Genomic DNA, 20875 nt, shown 5'->3' with positions numbered 1-20875 from the left:
TATTAATTATTTTTATATCATTTCATGTATTATTAAATATATTTTTATGCATATATATAGCTTTACATATTTGACAATTTTTTTTTAATAAGACGAATAGTCAAATGCGCATAAAAAAGTTAACTGTGTTAAACATTTAGGGGCGGAGGTAGAATGTTACAACTTTTTCTTTCAATCTTTTCAGTGCAACTGTGACTCAAAAAGGTCATCAGTTTGGACCAATATCTGGTGTAAGAGCACAAACACATGTAAAATTCTGAGATAAGCATGTTTGGATTAGTGGTACGTAGAACAAGCTAGCCTAGCTATATATGTGACTAAATTAATTAATAGTATGGGCCATGCATATTCTTGATCACGTTCTAGATAAAACTTTAATTCCATTTCTCTGTCAAATTAAGAATGACAACGACTATACATAAATGGGTGTGTGAGTGTGATGTGGTTCCCAATTGCTGGGCCACCACCAGTACACCTATATAAATGTGGGTGTACAATATACACCTCCCAACCAAGTATTTTTTGATTCTTTAGCATGGATTAAGTTTCAGAAAAAATAACTACGATACCACCTAATAAATGAGGAATAAATGAGGTTAGGAGGTAAGGTTGGGGTAAACCACGAAGAAATTTAAATTGCAATTGATTGATGGGACAAGTAACACAGTAAATAGTGTTAGAAATTCTTATATATTCGTAGAAGATTTAAATTCCAGAAATACTTAAATTCCCTCATCTTAGCTCCATTATCATACTTATATGTTATCAATTTACTGCGTAAATTTCTAAGAATGGTCAAGTACACTCTATCTCAGCCTTACACTCGATTATTTCCTGTTCTACCCCTGTATATTGAACAAATAATGGTAAAGGGTTTTTTCCATGACTCCATGTTAGGCTGCCAACTATTGGCACCAAAAAGGGTCAAGACATACATGAGCACCTTACATGTAACCCATAATGAAAACCAGACACACATCACCACATAGTAGTAGAAATGCACCCGAAAAATCACGACCCGTTATGGTGAACTGTGACAGTGATTTATGCTAAACTTGGCATATCAGCTACACAACGCTCTCTAACATCATAGAGACGACATACGATTAGCAATTAGAAGGTTGCAAGATAAATGGACATGTGATACATGAAGCATGAGAAGACATACTCCCTCCGGTTTTTTTTTTCGACGCCGTTGACTTTTTGAATTACGTTTGCCCCTTCGTCTTATTCAAAAATTTTATCTAAATATACAAAATTATAAATCATACTTAAAGTTACTTTGGTAACAAACCAATCATAATAAAATAGTCAATAATTATCTAATTTTTTTAATAAGACGAAGGATCAAACGTAAATTAAAAAGTCAATGACGTCAAAAAAAAATCAGAGAGAGTACAAAATAAAGGCTAGTGCATGTGTAATAAATTTTAATGTCGCCGCCAACCATATCCATTATGTGTACATGAAAGCAAATTATATATAATTCGATGTTTAGAATGGACGAAGAGAGATAACTGGTACTCCCTCACATAAAAAAAATACTTATAGTTTAGGATGATATTTGATCAAACTTATAAAATTCCGATAAATAATTTTGTGTTGAAATATATTTGTAAAACATAATAGGTTTATGATATTACAATAGTATTTGTCAAGAACATCTACGTATATCATCGGTCTTATATTTAAACTAAACATTTAAGAAATATTTAAACTAAACATTCAAGAAATATTTGATTGTCGATACTTTAAAATTTTAACCAAAGCTTATCGTAAACGATAAATATTTGTTACCGGAGGAGGTAATAATCTGATTGTTTTTTTTACATCACATCACATTCTATTAGCTAGTAGGTATCCAGACCCACATACATACGTGGAACCAAGGAAGAATGTCTCCCATAGTTGGTACCAGCAGATTTTCAGATCCAGCCCGGTCAAAAAAAAACACTAAAGCTACAAACGCTTTCTGCATAAAATTAAAGGGAGCTGTTAAAAGATGCATGAATTTCAATATTACAATGTGATGAATGATCTTGTGTAATGGTGACCCACAAATGCATGCATATTGCATCCTTTTCATAATCTTTAGCCTACACGTCATCCGCCCATGCCAAGTGTCCAGCGATGTGATAGCACATCATCTTGTCTTTGCGATGAACAATCGTCTTTAATTACTGTTAACAAAGTATGGTCTCTTTGGATCGAACGAACTTTAATTATCTTAGTTCTAAAGAATTAATTTCGTTCAATTCCATAGGAGAATATAATACTATTAAAATGAGAAAGAAGAAAACTAGATTTTGGATGGGATCAACTTACTAGCTACTGTGCACGATATTTAACCTCAACACTAGAGTTGATATTAAATTAGCATGTTTGAATTAGTTGTGTATTGAGAGATGACGCGAATGATACAGACGCTATCAATATGATCTAGCTTGCACCGGTTTTTGCATTATTTGACTCTTTTTAGGACAAATTATAAAAATAGACGGGTTTAAAAACTATTTTCAAATAAAATAGACAGGACGGTTTTACTCTGTGCTACACCTGACGGTGTGGAGGTCCTTTGTCTTCGCGCAAGGACAATTGGCACTGAGATACTTGCCTCCTAGATGGACCACACTTTGTTAGCAACATCCACGCCGAGCCCTGGTGAGGAAATGAAGGGACTTCACGCCTTCAGGCGTGACGTGGAGCAAAATTGTTTATTTCTTAAATAAATTTTAAAACCGGTCTATTTTTATAATTACTTCTCAGAAGAAATCAAAGTAGCTTGCACTAATAAACTAAACTTAGTATAGTAGTGCGTACTAACGAAGGATAATATACTCGTTTCTTTATGTTACTAATTCATTAAGAGTACTAATGGTTATATAAAGAGAAATACGGTGATATCAAGATCGAAGAAGTGATTCTAGCTTTTTTTTTTTAGGTAAATGCCAGATCTTAACCCATTATCTATAAAAAAATGTGCACGAATCATCAGAATTGAAGTGTTTATGTTGACATTGCGTAGTACTACCTCCGTTTTACCTACATTTCACGACATAATACTTTCTAGTATTGTTGTCTAAATTCATATGGTTGCTAATAAATCTAGATATATATGTACAAATAATATATTCTAGTGTTGCCTAGATTCATATGATTTGCTAATGAATTTAGATATATATATTACAGGTTGATCAATAGATGATTATGGAAATAACTAAAAATCTTATAATATGAAATAAAGTTAGCATTATACATATGTTTTGTGGATCTTATGCACCAATAAGGATTCATATGCAAGGAAAAAACGGAAGCAGCTGGCCGGCTAGCTGGTGCGTGCATGCACATGTCCCCCTCAACTGCTAGCTAGCTAGTCTCTCTCTCAAAAGACAAAAGCACTGCTAGGTAGATAGCTGATCATGTCCCAAAAGTAATTAAGATAACTGAAGTCAGGCATGTCGATGACACTAGTTGATTAATCATTCGTACGTACGTGTGTTTACTAATTAGGAGAAAGATCGATCATATCGATGGAGGACAGAATTGGGTAGTGGATGATGAGAGGATCGATGATGCCGATGCAAGTAAAGTAAAGGGACGATCGATTAGCTCGATCTCTTTTCATTTGTTTTGTTGTCACTGCACTTAAGGATAAGATGATCGAGGGACCTAGCTAGACAAATTAAGCAAGGCAGGAATGAACTGACGAAGTTTCGCAGCAGCTAGCGACTTATCCACATCGAAAATGCCAGCCATGTACGTACCCTACTAGTACCTCTTTCTCTCTCGACCATGTGTGTTAGCTAGCTTTATTTGCTACTGCATTCCGTGTGCTATCGACGAACAGCACGGCGTGCGCCATTTGAGATCCTCTGCAGTACTGCTTAATGACAGGTGGATCCTATATGCTATAGGGTCTACCTGTCAGTGAACAGTACTACACACATGCAGTATTGTAGAGATCTAGATCCGACGTGCGCTGTGTCAACAGAAAAGCGACTTAATTCTTGGATTGGCTGCACTCCATGCATGGCTAGCAGCAACGTAGCTAGGGTGACAAAGGCTGTTTTGCTTTGTGCAGTTTATTCTTAGTTTTTTTTTCTCGGTTTTGGACGTGCGTTTTTTAAATTACTGTTATTTTTCTTTTAGAAAGTTGTATATAGAAGTTTATCTTCTCGTATTTTTAAAGTCGATTTTTAACTTTGTAGTAGCTAATTTCATCATTTATATTATTAAATAGCTATCGAAAAATCTAAATATTTCATTTTTATATGTCCCTAGGTAGATGATGGATGCTATGCAATAAAAATTTCTCAATTTGCAAACCAATGTTGCATGGTGGTTTGAATGTGGAATTTGGTTTATTTTGGGACAAATTTGAATTCAAAAGGCTGGTTTAGATTGGAACAGGGGAATACTTCAGATCTAGAATACATAGCAGCAATATTCTCCGTGGGACAGTGGCGTAGCTAGGAATTTTTTCTTAGATAGTCCTGCCACACAAGTTGGTATCACATACAAGACAGGGGACTCCGAAGGTTAGGCAGTGACCGATGGGCGGCCTGCATCGTTAGACAGCCACGGAGCTAGAGCAAAACAAAGGGTGCCTGACTTATTTTTTCTATAGTTGCATATATAGTTCTATAACTAAAATGTACTAAATAAATAGGTATCCATCGACTATAAGTATTACTTCTACAAATTATGACAATATAAAAAGTGCATAATTTTTAACATGCACGAAGACTGAAGAAATTCTGTTTGTTTAATTAATATGTAGAATTGCAATTTGCTGGCTGTTAGAATAAATGTACATGTGTATTTGCTAAGAAATGAACAAAGGTAGGGAACACTATAAGCATTTACAGAAAAATGAGTCATAGTGACCTAGTAAATTCAGAATATATGGTTTGTCTAAACTCTTGGCTTTTTGATTCAAATATGACTTAGCGATTAGTGAAACTGTAATTTGTAATGATTAATCGAGTAGTGAAATCCGGGGGTGGTGACGGGCCCACCCGGACCACCCCCTGGCTACGCCACTGCCGTGGGAATCTTCTTTGATCTTCCTCTAGCTTCTTCAAAATGGACTAGTACAAGCACACATTTTATGATTTAGTTCTGTTGGGCCTTTGAGATATCTATTTCTGAAACGAGCATCATTTCTAGTTTTTTACTCTAACCATCACTAGTTTGAATGTGTATTTGTCATGTTTTATATTTTGGTAGGTGCCATGTAAAAACACATTGTATTAGATTCTAGAAAAACCTAGCAATTGAGCATTTTAAGAACAGAGTTGTTCATTGTGCTTTCAGTGAGGAGTCAACTCTTATTACTCATGGCATCTCGTCGTACCGAAATGGCTCTAGAGGTGATTCCGATAATGTCTTGAAATTTTATGGGAGACTCAAGAGTGTCCTTAAGGGTTCAGGATTCACCCTCTGAAGAGGAGAGAATAACCATATGAGAGTGCCTTTGGACTTCATGCCCAAAGGAGGGAGCAACGCTCTTGGTTAGAGTGCTACAACAAGGGCTATGGGAGATTACTGATATCCGATACCTCGGAAAAAATCGTCTCGTGTCATTTTCCCTTTTATTTACTCCCTTTGCAATTTCTACTCTTTATTTTGTGCTCTTGTGCTATTTTTTATTGTAGTCTGATGAGTAGAATTACTAGGAAAGACTCTAGAGGCATGTCCGGAAGAGCTTCTGGTAGCTGCAATTTCTCATATATCTCTAAAAGTCAGAAATTCTTCCAAACAACATTCAAATTTTAAGAATCTAGAGTTATAGAATCTAGATAATATACTATAAGCCAGAAGCTGAGAAATTTTAGTTTTTCCAGATTCTATGAACCTGGCTTCTCAGAATCTAAGCTCCCCATACCCCACCAAGAATCGATCTGGTGTTCTTCCTCCTCCCAGGCCTGCTGACGTTCATCTTTGGCATGCATGCATGGTGGTCTCCCAACCAGGCCTAGATAAGAGCAGGTATAATAGCAGGCTATAAGTCAACTATAAGAATATTTTAAAGAGATAAGAGGGGAAAGAGAAGAAATATGAGCTACTAATTTATAGCTAGCTGCACACGGACTCCAAGATAAAATGTGTATATGACATGTGGGACCATATATTGATGTTTTGTAGCTAACTATTGTATGCATTGGCTATTAGTTGGCTATAGATAAATTGGAGGCAATAGTTGGATAAAACTCTTCTCCACTGCCACGAGCTCTCCCACACTCCTCCAGACCATGCCTCACTTATCTCGGTTGTCTTGTGTATAATGCAATCTTGTATACAGGCCGGGCTACTTGTTTGGTTGTGAGACAGTAGAGAATGGAGAAAGTAAATTATTCTTCTGCACACACGAAAGATGACGAACATGTATTTATATATAATTAAAAGTTTGTATATATTGCTCCCTCCATCCCTAAATATTTGACGCCGTTGATTTTTTTATATATGTTTGCTTATTCAAAAAATTACATAATTATTAGTTATTTTTATATTATTCTATTTATTGTTAAATATACGTTTGTATATATATATATATACATGTTTTTAAAAAAACTTTGAATAAAACGAACAGTTAAACATGTATTAAAAGATCAATGACGTTAAATATTTAGGGACGGAGGCAGAGCAGTATAAATTAAACATCTAAAATAAGCTGACACCCTTTTGTATGTCAGTACTGGAAGCATGAAATCTAGGTAACATCTGAAATAGGCTACAGTACGGCACCGACAGTGTTGATGCACATGTATAGATGCAACTACTTGTAAGTTCGTATTAGACCTAATCTTCTCGAAGAAATGTGCTGGCGAACTATATATCATGAATTGCTCGTCTTGAAACTAACTGTAAATACAAAAGTTTATATTAAAACCGAAATAGGGGCTGGAGTTCGAGATGTTTTTAATTATAAAAAGACCTAAGAATGGCATTCCGTTTGGACAGGATTGTTAAATGACTGTGCTAATGACTTTGCCGCACGCACCGATGCTGGACTGCTGTCTCGCGGACGTGAGGTGCGCGCGTTCTACGCCAAGCTCGGCCTCGACTTGACGCCCTATGTCGCCAACAAGACTAGCTGTGCAGGCAGCGCCGCCTCTGCCGCAGGTGTTGGCAGGACGCCGGAGCGACGAGATCTCCGTTTGCAGGCGTAGGTTGAGGTTGCCGCCGCCGCTGCCGTGAAGTTGTGCTGGCTCGCTCTCCATTGAGGCCTAGCTAGAGCTAGCTAGCTAGACCAACCCAACAATTGTTTCGTATTTGCTTAGCTTCGCTTTGCATTGAGTGTGAATATATTTTGGTATCCTTTATGTGATCAATCGATACATATTGATATTTTATGATACCCGTTGATATCTTTTGGTATCATATAACCCACACTAAAACCTAATGTATTGATACCTTCCGGTATCTTTTGGTATCATCTAACACAAGTTGATACTAATCGGTATCATCCAGGTTTTCATATGGAAATCAAGCGATATATATTGATACCTGTTGATACATGCTGATATCTTATGATATCATTTAGAACCATATGGTACCGCTTGGTACCATCTGATACCATATGATACCTGCATCCTTTTGAGCTTTCCTTGTCGCGCGGCGCTATGATACCAGATGATACCAACTGGTATCACACCAGTAGTATCATCTGGTATCAGGTACGCGCTGGTACGTGAGGCATATCTGAGCGCGAAGACAGTGAAAGCATGCGACACACTGCAGCGAGAGTGTGTCGTTGGCAGAGGCGGGCAGACGATAGTGGAGGCATGTGGACACGGGCGACGGTAGACGATAGCGGGCGGACGCGGACGCAGTCGGACTCGAGCAGGCTCGGCCACGCATACATATACCCTTTTTTATTATTATCCCGTCCAACAGGATGTCGTGCTCTTTTAATTAGGGCCCTAGAGAATTAGGGGCAGCTCGTATTTAGCTCTTAGGAGCTCTAGAATAAGTTTTATTGCTATAGATGCTCTTACTCACGGTAAAAAAGCATAAATTAATTGGTAAACAATTAAACCTTAGGGAGGGGTAGGAAGAAGAAGCCTGCAAAGCAGGCCGTTACCCACCAGATGATTGCAACAGATGGGCTAGGCGTTTTGTCCCATGCAGTCCATTAAGGAATAAGTCCACTTGAGGTCCCTCAACTTATCATCTAGTCTATTTTTCGTCGTTGGATCGCAAAACCGGATATAATCGGTCCCTAAACTGTCAAAACCGGCGCAAAAGAGGTCCCTTGGTGGTTTTGAAAGCGATTTTGGCTGACTTTGCGCCTACATGGCTAGTTTGACTAAGTTTCCGTACCACGTGACATTGACATGGCACTTACGTGGCAATTAGATATCAAAAAAGCAGTGAGCCCACCTGTCAGCTACACACAAAAAATAATTTAAAAATCATTTAAAAATCGCCTTCAAAACCATCGAGGGACCTATTTTGCACCGGTTTTGATAGTTCGGGACCAGTTGTATCCGGTTTTATGGTCCCAAGGACGAAAAACAGACTATGCGATAAGTTGAGGGACCTTAAGTGGACTTATTTCGTCCATTAATCTGCAGGTCCATGTCCATATAAATAGCGCAGCCCAAAACAGGCCCAGGGACTGAGGTGATCTCCTCTTCTGATAAAAAGAATAGAGTAAATTTCGCAAAACCCGAGGTTTTGGGTAGAGCTAACGTAAAACTCCAGTTATTGTTATTTGTTTAAGAAATCCTATATTTTGGGATAAAATGTTTCAAGTAGCCACATGTTTATGTAAATACTTTTTTTTATTATGATATATTTCAATATAGACATATAATTAGGTCCAAAATGAACATCCTTCCCACTTAGTTTATCTTTTTTTCTTACTCTTCTAATGCATACAATCCTCACTAGTAATAGTAGTGATATATTAACCAATTATATATAAAAAAAGATATATTGTCGATAACTAACACATGTTGAAAATGTGGCTAATGTGTATATATTCTTAGAAGTATCACATACTATTTTTTAAAAATATTATGCATAAATATATTATCCAAATAGATAATATAAGTTGAAACATTTAGTTTCAAAACATGGGGTTTCTGAAAACAAATCACTATGCCTGGGGTTTATGTTACACATGCCTATACCTGGGGTTTCATAAATTTACTCAAACGAATAATTACGGATCAAAATGCTTAAGGTGGTTTTTAGCAGAAAATATATATATATATATTGCAAAATTATGGTCTATCATTAATATGGATTTACTAATAATGTCAATTCGTTGTGCTCACATGCACAGCGAGGGTGGATATGTATCACGGATGAGTTTTGTCTAACTTATCGATCTCTAAAAAAGTTCACTGATACACTGATACGTGGATCCATAGAGTTACAGGATTTACATGTTAGACACTCAAAATTACAGAACGGTAAGTTAGAGGCTCTATTTCCATATAGCAGATGCACGAGTCACCACTCTCCTGTACTTTTCTCTTTTCCTCCGGCTGCCCAGCTCATGTATTATGTATACCACGTAAAATGTGTAGATCCATGGTAAATTTGGCACTAAATAATTTATGTACATCTGTCAATACAGCTTTTTGTTTTTGCTATAAAGTCATTAGTAAATATATAATTTTACGTTAGTACATACGCCGTTAAAATATGTAACTTCCTGCTCATTTTCATCAATGTTTTGAAACCTTTAGAGATCCTACTCTTACATGGAATTAATTATATGTATTATCAGAGACCATCTAGATATATCATCAAACACAAGGGATGCCAAAATGCATGGTTCTAGCAGTAGTATTGTAGTACAGGCAGGGTGCTTTGTAAGGTGCACCAACACATATATTATGTTCCAATTATTTCAAGAATGCTAACAGATTCTCCTTGAGCTCCCTCCCATCCATCTGGGCACACATCTTCTACCGTAATAAAACTATTATTTTAATTACTTATTTGTTGGGGCCATAGAGATTTATACTCATGTGTCAAAGGCCACACCTGACACCAATAGAGCAAGTTCAACAGTATAGCCAACTATTAGCTCTAAATCATCTATAGACAATCTTATAGCCAATTCATATAATAGTTTCCTAAAAAAAACATATACTACATTGTCCCACATGTTATACACGCATTACGTCTTAGAGTTTGTGTTGTAGCTGGCTATAAATCTGAAGTCCGCTACTTTTCTCTCTTATCTTATCTCTTTAAAATATGTTTATAATTGTGTTTTAGTAGTTTGCTATTGTACCTGTTCTTACAGCAGAAGATCCTCAGCCAATGCAGAGGGCCATCCCTACTGACAGGCTGTCCCTGGGCTTAGCCATGTGTACCACATGATGTGGCATCTTTCACCCACTTGTACTGCTGTACACTGCCTGCACTAATTAACCAAGTTCAGATGCAAAATGGTTGTAATGGTGAAGTTCAGGTCGAGTAGGTGGTGTATATGATCAGGTACGAGGAACATACTGCCCCTCTTGCACATGCTACGTATCCTTCTTTACCTTTACTTTTTGGTTTTTGCCCTCCAGCTACCATGGACAAATGAAAGGTTCCAAATGGAAATTGCAACCGCAACTACTTCAGTCTTGGTCCTTTTTTAATGATAATTTGGCTAGTTTGAATTCCTAGGCAAGACAATGTTCTTATTTCAGTGCATTATTATAGCCATGTTTGAGTACGTGGAGATTGTAATGATCTAGAGGGTGATTGTTTGGCCTTTTAATGAATAAAATTTATAAATAAAATTTTATATATGTATTTTTTTTAGTGATTTAAAAGTCAAGACTAGAAAATAAATTTTGATAAAAAAAACTCTAAATTTAACTCTAAATATAATTTTAAAATTTAAATATTAGACAGAAGCGAAAAGACGAAAGCTTTAGTCGATGAGTTTGAGAAGCTGCTGGTTTGGGAACCGGATGAACTAATGAAGAATATGGCTTGTTTGGCAACTGAGCTCTCGGCCTCTCGGGTGGAGCTTATGAAGTCAGCAGTGTTAAAGAACTACAAGAATACAAAGGCGCACAATCTTTCGTAAGAATAAACTTTGTAATAGTGGACATTATTCTTCTAGTTTCAAATGCTTCCTGTTCTTTAAACAGTAAAAATCCAAAGAATTAAATTGCATACAAAACTGCAAACCTTATCATCACACTGTGCATTTTTTATTAAAAATATCTTAGAGAGATACCAGAAATAATGCCCAGTGCAATAAATATTTAATTTCACAGTGATTCACACCGTGCATTTTATTAAAAATATCTTAGATTTTCCAACCTTTGGTTCTTGTGTTTTGTTATTTTAGCAGAAAAAAAATCCTTCTGGAAACAAAATTACACATGTGCACTGGAGGTATCAAATCAAATCATTCTGTGTAGCAGTACATTTATGTGTCTGTAGTTGATTGTCTCCATTTACCCTCTTCATTCTTCTCCATTGCCTTTCTTTTTGCCGTTTCAACACCTCCATTACTGCCTTTGGACTCATAGGACCCAACCATGTACCATGAGCAGCCATGCTTTTCCTACTTTCAAAACCTTTATTAAATGCCTTTAGGAACATGAACAACCCAACCCCACCCTAATTCAGCCACACAAAAAAGCACTTATCCAACAGGATTTAGGCAAAAGGCAGCCCAAAAACATGCTGCAATGTTTTTGTAGTAGCTATCTTTATTTTATGAAAGAGTGTAATAGTACTCTTAAACCCCACCATGACTGCTTGGTTACCCCATTCTAAAAGGAGCCTCCATCTTTAGCAATTAAAGGAAAATGTGTGTACTATGTGTCTCTGTATATCTAAACAAAACACCAATGGCCCAAATTAAGATGACATTAGGCAGTGGTACAATCTTAATGTAAGCCAGAACAATACATAAATCTCACACTTTCTAGTTGGAATGTGGAAAACTTTTCTGATTTCTATGAAAACTGAATCTTCCTTTTGAAAATCCCATGAGATTCCTATCGAGTTTGTGATTCAAAATGGGATTTTTTAAAGAATGTTTACAAAAGTCAGTTTAATATTCTTCTCAAAAAGTGTTATCATAATTTCATTAACTTATTATATTTTATAAATATCTTATAATACAAAATTACTTCTCAGAATTTTAGAAGGTTGACTAAATTGTACCCTAAACGGTAAATATTTTTAACTAGAGGAGTGCATCACAATAAAAGAAACCTATCTTCCGACAAACAAAACATGCATAGAATAAAACATGACAATTCACCGTATGATATTTGATTATCAAGAAAGCAGACCGCGCCCCCCCCTCGTGAAATGAAGAAATTTTGGATAATGTTCATAAGAATTAAACTAAAATTTGTAAAAGTCAAGTAAATTCATGTGTTCCAAATGAGCTAAAACTTTGCCGGCCATGACACCTATTGAAAATAACCCCCCCCCCCCCACCCTCCCCTCTATGATGGAGGATTGGTAAAGATCATTGGAGGGTAACTTCCTAAAAAAATTTCCCATATTGAACCCTTTGTTCATAAGAAAAGGTAGAAAATATTTGATGGGTTTGCATTCCTTTGGTCCAATTCTAAAGTAAAACAAGCAAGAAGTTAGACCTCACTTAGACTTTTCTTGCTTTGATTTTTTTTCCTATGATATAATCAAAGGGCCTTTTTTTTATTTCCTTTTTTCTGTAGAATTGAAACACTATGTCACTTCAATTCCTACGTTTTTTCCTTCTGTTTGTCAGTTTCCCTATCATGCGTTCCAAAGTACTCTACCTATGAAAAGATCAACTTAGAGCATCCCCAACAGCTCATCCATCCTATCCTCCATTCTAGAAATAGAAAATGAAGAGTAAAAGTTAAACTGCAGCAAAACATCTATCTCATCATCTATTTTTGGATGTCATCCATATTAGGAGAGAGAACCTCTATATTTAGATGTTCTCTCTCCAATCCTCCAAATAGATATAGATGATGTCATATACAGATGATCTGCTGGAGTACAAAGGGATATGAAGGATGAAAATGTTTTAGATGATCATACAAATGAAGATATGGATGACCAAATTTAGATGAGCTGTTAGGGATACTCTTATGACTGTGAAATCTTGACATACCAATTTGATCTATTGTCCCAAGTTGTTCTTTCAAGGTGGAAGTATGCCTTAAGATATGCTACTCCATACAACCCATACAAAATGCACATTAGTGAGAAGATAATAAAGGTAAAAAGCCTATACCCCAGGTACAATCAATCACAAGGCCCATTCCCAACTCCCAAGCTCTCTCTTTTTACCCAGGAAACATGATCATACACAATTACTCATACACACCCAAAAGCAATGTAAAAAAAAAAAAAAGAAAAGAAGAAAAAAAAAGCTGCTTGCCCCCACTCTGCTGTATAAGCCTTGTAGCCACCCCAAAGATTCCCTCTTCTCCCACCTCCATCCCCATCTCCATCCTTGTGAGCCCAAGGGTGGTGGGGTGGTGGTGCTCTTGTGGTGGCTGCCTGTACACACACTCTCTCTCTCTCCCACACCATTAGTGCACTGCAGGAGAGGGGAGTGAAGTGGAGTAACTCCACTGCTCTGCTCTGTGCCTCTGACACTGCACGCTTCTTGCTCGTGCTTGCATTGCATTGTGTTTTGCCTCAAGAAATGGCCATGGGGATGGGGTTGCCGAGATCTGTGGCGGCTCTTGTGCTCTTCTTGATCTTATGGCGAGGTAAATGGTGTGGTGTGAATTTGTGATCTTGTTGTTGCAAGTTCGGATGGATGGATGGTCGGTAATGGCGAGGTGATGGCCGTGTTTGTTGCTTGCAGAGGGGGAGGCGGCGACGTTCACGTTCGTGAACAGGTGCACCGACACGGTGTGGCCGGGGGTGCTGTCCAACGCCGGCAGCGCGCGGCTGGTCACCACCGGGTTCGAGCTCCCGCCGGGCGGGGCGCGCGCGGTGCCGGCGCCGGCGGGGTGGTCCGGCCGCCTCTGGGCGCGCACGGGCTGCGTCGAGGACGGCTCCACGGGGAGGCTGGCGTGCGCCACCGGGGACTGCGGCTCCGGCGGCGCCGAGTGCAACGGCGCCGGCGCGGCACCGCCGGCGACGCTGGCCGAGTTCACGCTCGACGGCAGCGGCGGCCTCGACTTCTACGACGTCAGCCTCGTCGACGGCTACAACCTGCCGGTGCTCGTGGAGCCATCCTCCTCCAGCGGCGGCGGCGGGTCGCTCACGTCGACGGCGACGTGCGCGCCGGCCGGGTGCGCGGCGGACCTGAACGCCATGTGCCCCGCGGAGCTCCGGGCGGGCGGAGGCGCGGCGTGCCGGAGCGCGTGCGACGCGTTCGGGCGGCCGGAGTTCTGCTGCAGCGGCGCGTACGCGAACCCGACGACGTGCCGGCCGACGGCCTACTCGCAGGTGTTCAAGTCGGCGTGCCCGCGCTCCTACAGCTACGCCTTCGACGACCCCACCTCCACCTTCACCTGCTCCGGTGGCCCCGACTACACCGTCACCTTCTGCCCCGGCGCCACCCCAAGGTTCCTTCATCTCCCCTCCCTCCCGCCATTGCAACCAAACACCTTCTTGCTTCCCGCCATTGTAGCGACTGACATTACAGTCTTGTTTGGTTCTCGATCTGATCTCCTCAGCTCTTTTCACTGCGTTCTGCTAGCTACTGTCACTCACTCAGTGTCAGAGAGTGATTTGATTTGATTAACCTGCTTAGCTTAGCTGAGCTGAGCCACAAATCTGGGCTGATTAACTGTTCATCATGTGAGCTAAAAAGGGTAAGAAAGTGCAAGGATTGTAATTAAGGGGGGTGGGATCTTGGCATTACGTTTGTTTTCTTCTGCTGATTAGATTAGCTGCAGATAGGATGAAAAGAAAAGTGCAAGGCCAAGCTTTTGTTTTTCTGCGATTAGTTTACTGTTTTGCTTGCGGCCATGGATTTGATTCGAGATGCGTACATGCATGCGTATTACATTGCTCGTGAGCTGACCATGTGCGCCTGTTCTTTTCCCTGTCACGTGAGAGCAGCGGCAGCCAGAAGTCGACGACGACCACGCCAGCGACGGCGACGCCGACGACGACGACGACGACGATACCGGGCACCACGATGCCTGGCGCTGGCGCGATGCCGGGGGCGACGATACCCGGAACCGCGACGGCGACGCCGACGACGACGATGCCTGGCACGACGTTCACGGACGCCACGCCGGACAACGGCATGCCGATGCCGATGATGGGCGGCGGCGAGCAGGGCGACGGCGATGGCGGGGTGGTCCTCAGCGGCAGCGAGACGTGGATGGCCAACATGGCCACCGGCGACCTGACGGCGGCCGCGGCGCCACCGGCCTCCCTGTCCCGGCTGCCGTCTGCCGCGGCGGCGCTGGCGGTCTTGTTGCTCCACAGCGCCCTGCATCTCCTGGTGCGGTGATGGCCCGCCGTCGCCGGGCGCCGGCGAGTGTAACGTCGTCGACGTCATCCGGTCCGACGAGTTGAGTTGTAGTAGTAGTGTAGGGGTAGGAGGAAAGGAGGTGTGGTTGTACGTGTACGTGTAGATTGTTGATTAATTACTTGATTAATTAGCTTGTTAATTGCAGGGTTTAGAGACTTTTTAGGATGAGATTTACTACCCTACTCGTTGATTAAGTACGTTTGATTCGTAGCTCGAGGCCGGCGGCCGGGCACGGCACGCACTATTGTTGCACGACTACGCTAATATAATGTACTTCATTTTTTTTTGAGTCTTAAGCACTACCGCTGCATAATCGATTAGTACTTAGTAACTTAACTAAGAGTATAGTTAGACATAAAAATGCACCAGCCATACTTAAACATATGTTATTTAGGTATCTGAACTCTCAAAATAAATTTTTGGTCTAAACGGGCTTCAACCCGCTCCATCTGCTAACAAGAAAGTGGCACCTACGGGCTTCAACCCGCTCCACCTACGAGAAGAGAGTGGCACCTACAGGCTTTAACCTGCTTCATCTGCTAACGTGACATGCCACAGTGGCACCTACGAGAAGAGAGAAAAGAATAAGGAGATACTGACATGTGGGACCCATATAGCCCCACTAACACATAGGTACCACCTTGACATGTCACGTCAGCGAATGAAGCGGTCTCGACTTATATAACACCCCAGACAAGTTTGATGACTCAAAAATATATTTTAAGAGTTTAGAGACCTAGATGACACATGTACGTAAGTTTTTACACTTCACTCTTAATATTACATGCATTTTTTATACACAGTTTCTTGGGGCTAACCGTAAATCTACGGCCTCCTTTTCTTCATATTTCGTTTTCTCTTTTTCTCCGTCTAAATATAAATATAATATACTCGGATAATTAACACTGGGCAAGTAGTGTGCTGTGTGCGCGTAGCATCGAGGTGAGGAGGAGGTGTGTGTGGAGATCGAGGCGCAAAATGCGGTGGGGCCCACGAAGGGACGTCCGGTCGTATGCCCAGGCAGCACAGGCACAGCATGGTGCCTCGACTGTGGATGCTCCGCTCTGATTTTATTTTTAATAAATATGGCTTAATTTTTAATGCTATAAAAGCCTACTCCCATTATGTTTTTATAATTTACTCTCTTAAGTCTGTAATATTAAAAATTAATCAGATCTACATAGATATCCATATAAAATTAAATTGATATAGATATTTCCTATATAAAAAAGATGGTCACATATTTCATAAAAATATTTTTCTATTTATTTTAGAAATAACATAATATGTTTTTATCTTTTTGCAAATCACACATTTTTTGCAAATCCCAGACATTCAGCTAGGATAGGTAACATTAATAACATGACATAAGATTTATAAGATGGAACATAAAATTAATTTTATCCTTTGAAACGGATGGAAACAAACATAGGAGCACAACTAGTTTTATTTTAATTTCTTACCGTCCAATCCAACCTCCACCGATAGTTTCATAGTTTACGTGATAAATTAAATACAAGTTTACCTAAAAATAACAAAAGTAAAACTTTATATTAGAAGGGATGGTTTCATGGATAGTTTCATATCTCTTGAGCTGATGTGACAACTTAGAAATAACAAAATGATACTTGTCACTGGGAATAGTCTTCGTGCAAGTTTTTATACTAATAAAGATCAATCTCAAATTTAACTTTGTACCTATAAGCAACTAATAATTAAAAGTTGACACATACAATACATCAACTAATTTTAACTACTAATTTGCTAATTTACTTTTTTTCCTTTTAGAGATTGTGGAGAGGCATTAAAGTAAAATCTATTCGGTTTCTAGGGGAAAAAACAGAAAAATCAAATGAAAATGTTCTTTCCTATAAAATCCGATTAACCTAGAGCCTTTGACCCAGGAGTGCTTAAGGGGGTGTTGAGTTAGTAAAATGAAAGTTTTTGAATGTCACATCAAATGTTTGACCGGATGTCCGAAGGTGTTTTCGAACATGAATGAAAAAACGAATTTTATGGCTGACATGTAAACCGCGAGATGAATTTTTTGAGCCTAATTAATCCTTTATTAGCGCATATGGGTTAGTGTAACACTTATAACTAATCACGTACTAACTAGGCTCAAAAGACTCGTCTTACGATTTCTCACATAACTTCACGTAACTGTGCAATTAGTTTTTCGTTTTATCTATGTTTAATACTCTATTTAGATGTCCAAATATTCGATGTGATATTTTTGAGTGAAAATTTTTGGGAACTAAACAACCCCTAAACCAAACGAGAAGATAAACCCATAAGTTATCTATACTACTTTAGATATCTCCGGTGACGAAACCCCACTGCCTTCTATAGTTATTTTACAAATTAGCCCATGTCATTTTCTGATATTGTGTGATGATCCATATTTGGTTTGAACAATTAATATTAGTATAGTTGATAAAAAATTCCTATAATATTCTGTAATACATTTACATAGCAAAGTATAGGTATTTTGCTAGTAGAGATAAAATATAGGAAAATTTTCATCCAATTAAATATCTCAAAAAATTTATGAAATAATATGTGCATACATTGTTATTTGTCTAATTTGAAATTCCTCAAAATATCGAATATGCCATTAATGTTGAGTTTGGGGATGAGTGAAAGAAGATGGCTGCCATTTTTTGGTTTTTTTTAAAAAACCAAATGACATATTTACAACAAAAATAAATCTTTAAATAAAAAAAGTATATATATGTTCTAAGCGTTATAAAAGCAAAAACTGAAAAAAAAACTATGATGAAAAAACTTCAAAATCAATCCTAAATTTATGTTAAACATTTAAATTTGGATCTATAAGCATAACAAAATTAAAAAGACGAGGGTGAGGAAGAAGAACACGAGAGTAGTTTGCTGATTGAGTATTACAAGAATAAGCAAAATCAATTCTAATTGAGCAGCGAGTCATTTGCTAATAGAGTATTATGTCAAACTAATGGGTTAATAGGACTTTTGATGCACTTTCTCTGTATATTTGTTAGAAAAATAAACATTTAGCCGGACGAAAAATATACACATAGAAAATACGATAGTTTCGGTCTCCGTCTCTCTTGAATGGTGCCTAATGTTTCTACACGTATAATATTTGTGGACGGAAGGGAGTAGCATTCAAAAGGGAGTGCATGTATATCACTGAGTGAATTTTTCTTTCAAATTACACTAATATAACATATATCAGTTACAAATGTAACTATTATTTCCAAAATATAAGAACTAAGGACCGAATGTGACACATTGCAGTGATGCATCTCCATATTCAAAATATTAAGGACCCCTTTGATTCAGAGAAAAATTCATATGAATTTTAGAGAATTTTATTTCTATAGGAATTTTTTTATAAAGACCTTTGAATTAAAGGAATAAACCCTATGAAATCCTATGAAATTCGTATAGAATGCCTCTTCCTATACAAGTTTTGAAGGAAATTTAACAAGAGATTCAACCTCATGGAAAAAATTCTTTGAGTTTTTATCTCTCCTCAAATTTCTGTATTTTCCTGTGGTCCAATCAAACGACCATTTATATGTTTTCCTATGTTTTGCAATCCTCTGTTTTACACTTATATCCCTGTCAAAATCCTATGATTTTCAATTTACTCTATTTTTTCATTACTGTGATTCAAAAGGGCCCTAAAAATATATCATATATGGAACCGACGAGTATATGTTAACTTTGTTTTGGAACAGAATGAGAAGCATATAACTGGCACACAAATCAAGCAAACAAAAAATAATTGTAGCTCAGTTTTAGTCGTATTTGAATTATTTGCTAGTTTCATTATATTATATATTAAATATGTTGTAATTATAATATAGTTATATTCGTGTGTTTTAATCACATGGTAAATTTACAACAAAACAAAATAGCAGTACTTACTTTGTACTAAAATATAAGTATGTTTTAGATTTAAATTTTACATTATAATATAAGCATTTGTGTACTAATTTACATAATTTCAAACATTCCAGTGATTTTGTAGCAAATCATATACTTAGAATGAGTAATTAATTTAAAATTATAAAATTAACTATTAAAGTGACTAAAATAGAATTTTTAATACTACATCCGTCTCATATTAAGTTTATTTTTCAGTTTTTAGATATAATGTTTTGACTCTCTGTCTTATTTGAAATTTTTTGCGATTAATATTTTTATTATTACCACAGGGTAAAACATGAATAGTATTTTATACATGACTAATTTTTTTATAATTTTTTAAATAAGATGAACAGTAGCGTGAACACAGATTGAAAAATAAATCGAAAAATAAAGTTCTTACCGGAATAATGTAGTATCTCTTTAATCTATATGAAGCCCTATATATACCTATATTTTAGTCTAGAAATACTTGTAGATAGAAAAAGAGATGATGCCAGCGAAACTGGCCGTACAGCGGTGAGTAGGAAAAGCGACTTGGACAGAGAATCCCATGTGTGGGCCAATAGCTGCCTTTCACGTCTTTTCTTGCGACTCTCACTGTTACCACTTGCCCCACCTGCCGGGAAAAGATTCTCGCCCCAAAGGCCGAAATGTTAAACGGAGATTGGTCGACCAAATTGGTAGCTGGACAAATAAATACCTATGTTTAGATAAATAGTATGAGAAAAAATATTACTTTTTAAGTGTTTGGTCGGATGGTTTTGATGGGCCAAATCAGAGCCATTTCGTTTTTATTAACGTTTGGTTTCGAGATAAGATGTGATGTGATGTTTTTAACCGTAGAATATTTTCTCGGATGTAGGATATGATCCGCCAAAAACGATCGGACGGTTTGTCTTTTTTTCACGACGCATGTTTTTATTGAACTATTTTTTGTGAAATGACATTCACAATTTCATTTATTATTTGTCTATTATTATTTAAAATGCTACAAGTAATTTATTTATTTATTGAAACTTTAAATTATATTATCTTTAGGTATGTTTGGTGTTACTAGGTTATTTGTATCATCTATTTTTTATGAAATAACATACATAATTCTATTTATTATTTGTCTGTTATGACACAAGCAACTACAAATATTACTTGTATTAATATTAATACAATTATACTGAGTTATTTTTTAAATATAAACCAAACTTGTTATTTTATGTGAAACTTACGTTGTAACCTTGCCAACACAATATGGAAAACTAACAGTATGAAGTCATTAAACTTTCTTCCTTCTATTCAAACATGTCACAGTATCACTCCATGTCATCCTATCACTTCGTCCAAACAAAAATACAAGTTTAACTTACCCTTTAATCAAATAGAAAAGCAGAACCAAATAGAAAAGCAGAAATAACCTATCCCACAATTATAGGTTAACTCTAACTCATTTCACCAACCAAACACATCCTAGGTATTGCTATACTGTTTAGCTTGTTCTAGTTTCTAGAATAGGTACTTGTTGACCCAAATCTGATG

General features: G+C 37.9%; 1 protein-coding gene across 1 annotated transcript; it reads left to right on the top strand.

Moving 5' to 3' along the window:
• The first annotated feature begins 13425 nt into the window (after positions 1-13425).
• LOC121055530 (thaumatin-like protein 1) lies at positions 13426-15730 on the top strand. Its single transcript, XM_040528149.1, has 3 exons — positions 13426-13700; positions 13799-14507; positions 15007-15730. The coding sequence occupies exons 1-3, from the start codon at positions 13634-13636 to the stop codon at positions 15404-15406; spliced, it is 1176 nt and encodes a 391-aa protein (XP_040384083.1). The 5' UTR covers positions 13426-13633; the 3' UTR covers positions 15407-15730.
• Positions 15731-20875: the final 5145 nt, after the last annotated feature.

The sequence above is a fragment of the Oryza brachyantha genome, chromosome 10 (genome assembly GCF_000231095.2).
Source record: "Oryza brachyantha chromosome 10, ObraRS2, whole genome shotgun sequence".
Lineage (NCBI taxonomy): Eukaryota > Viridiplantae > Streptophyta > Magnoliopsida > Poales > Poaceae > Oryza > Oryza brachyantha.
The sequence above is the reverse complement of the archived record's forward strand: the minus strand, read 5'-3'. Positions and strand labels throughout refer to the sequence as shown.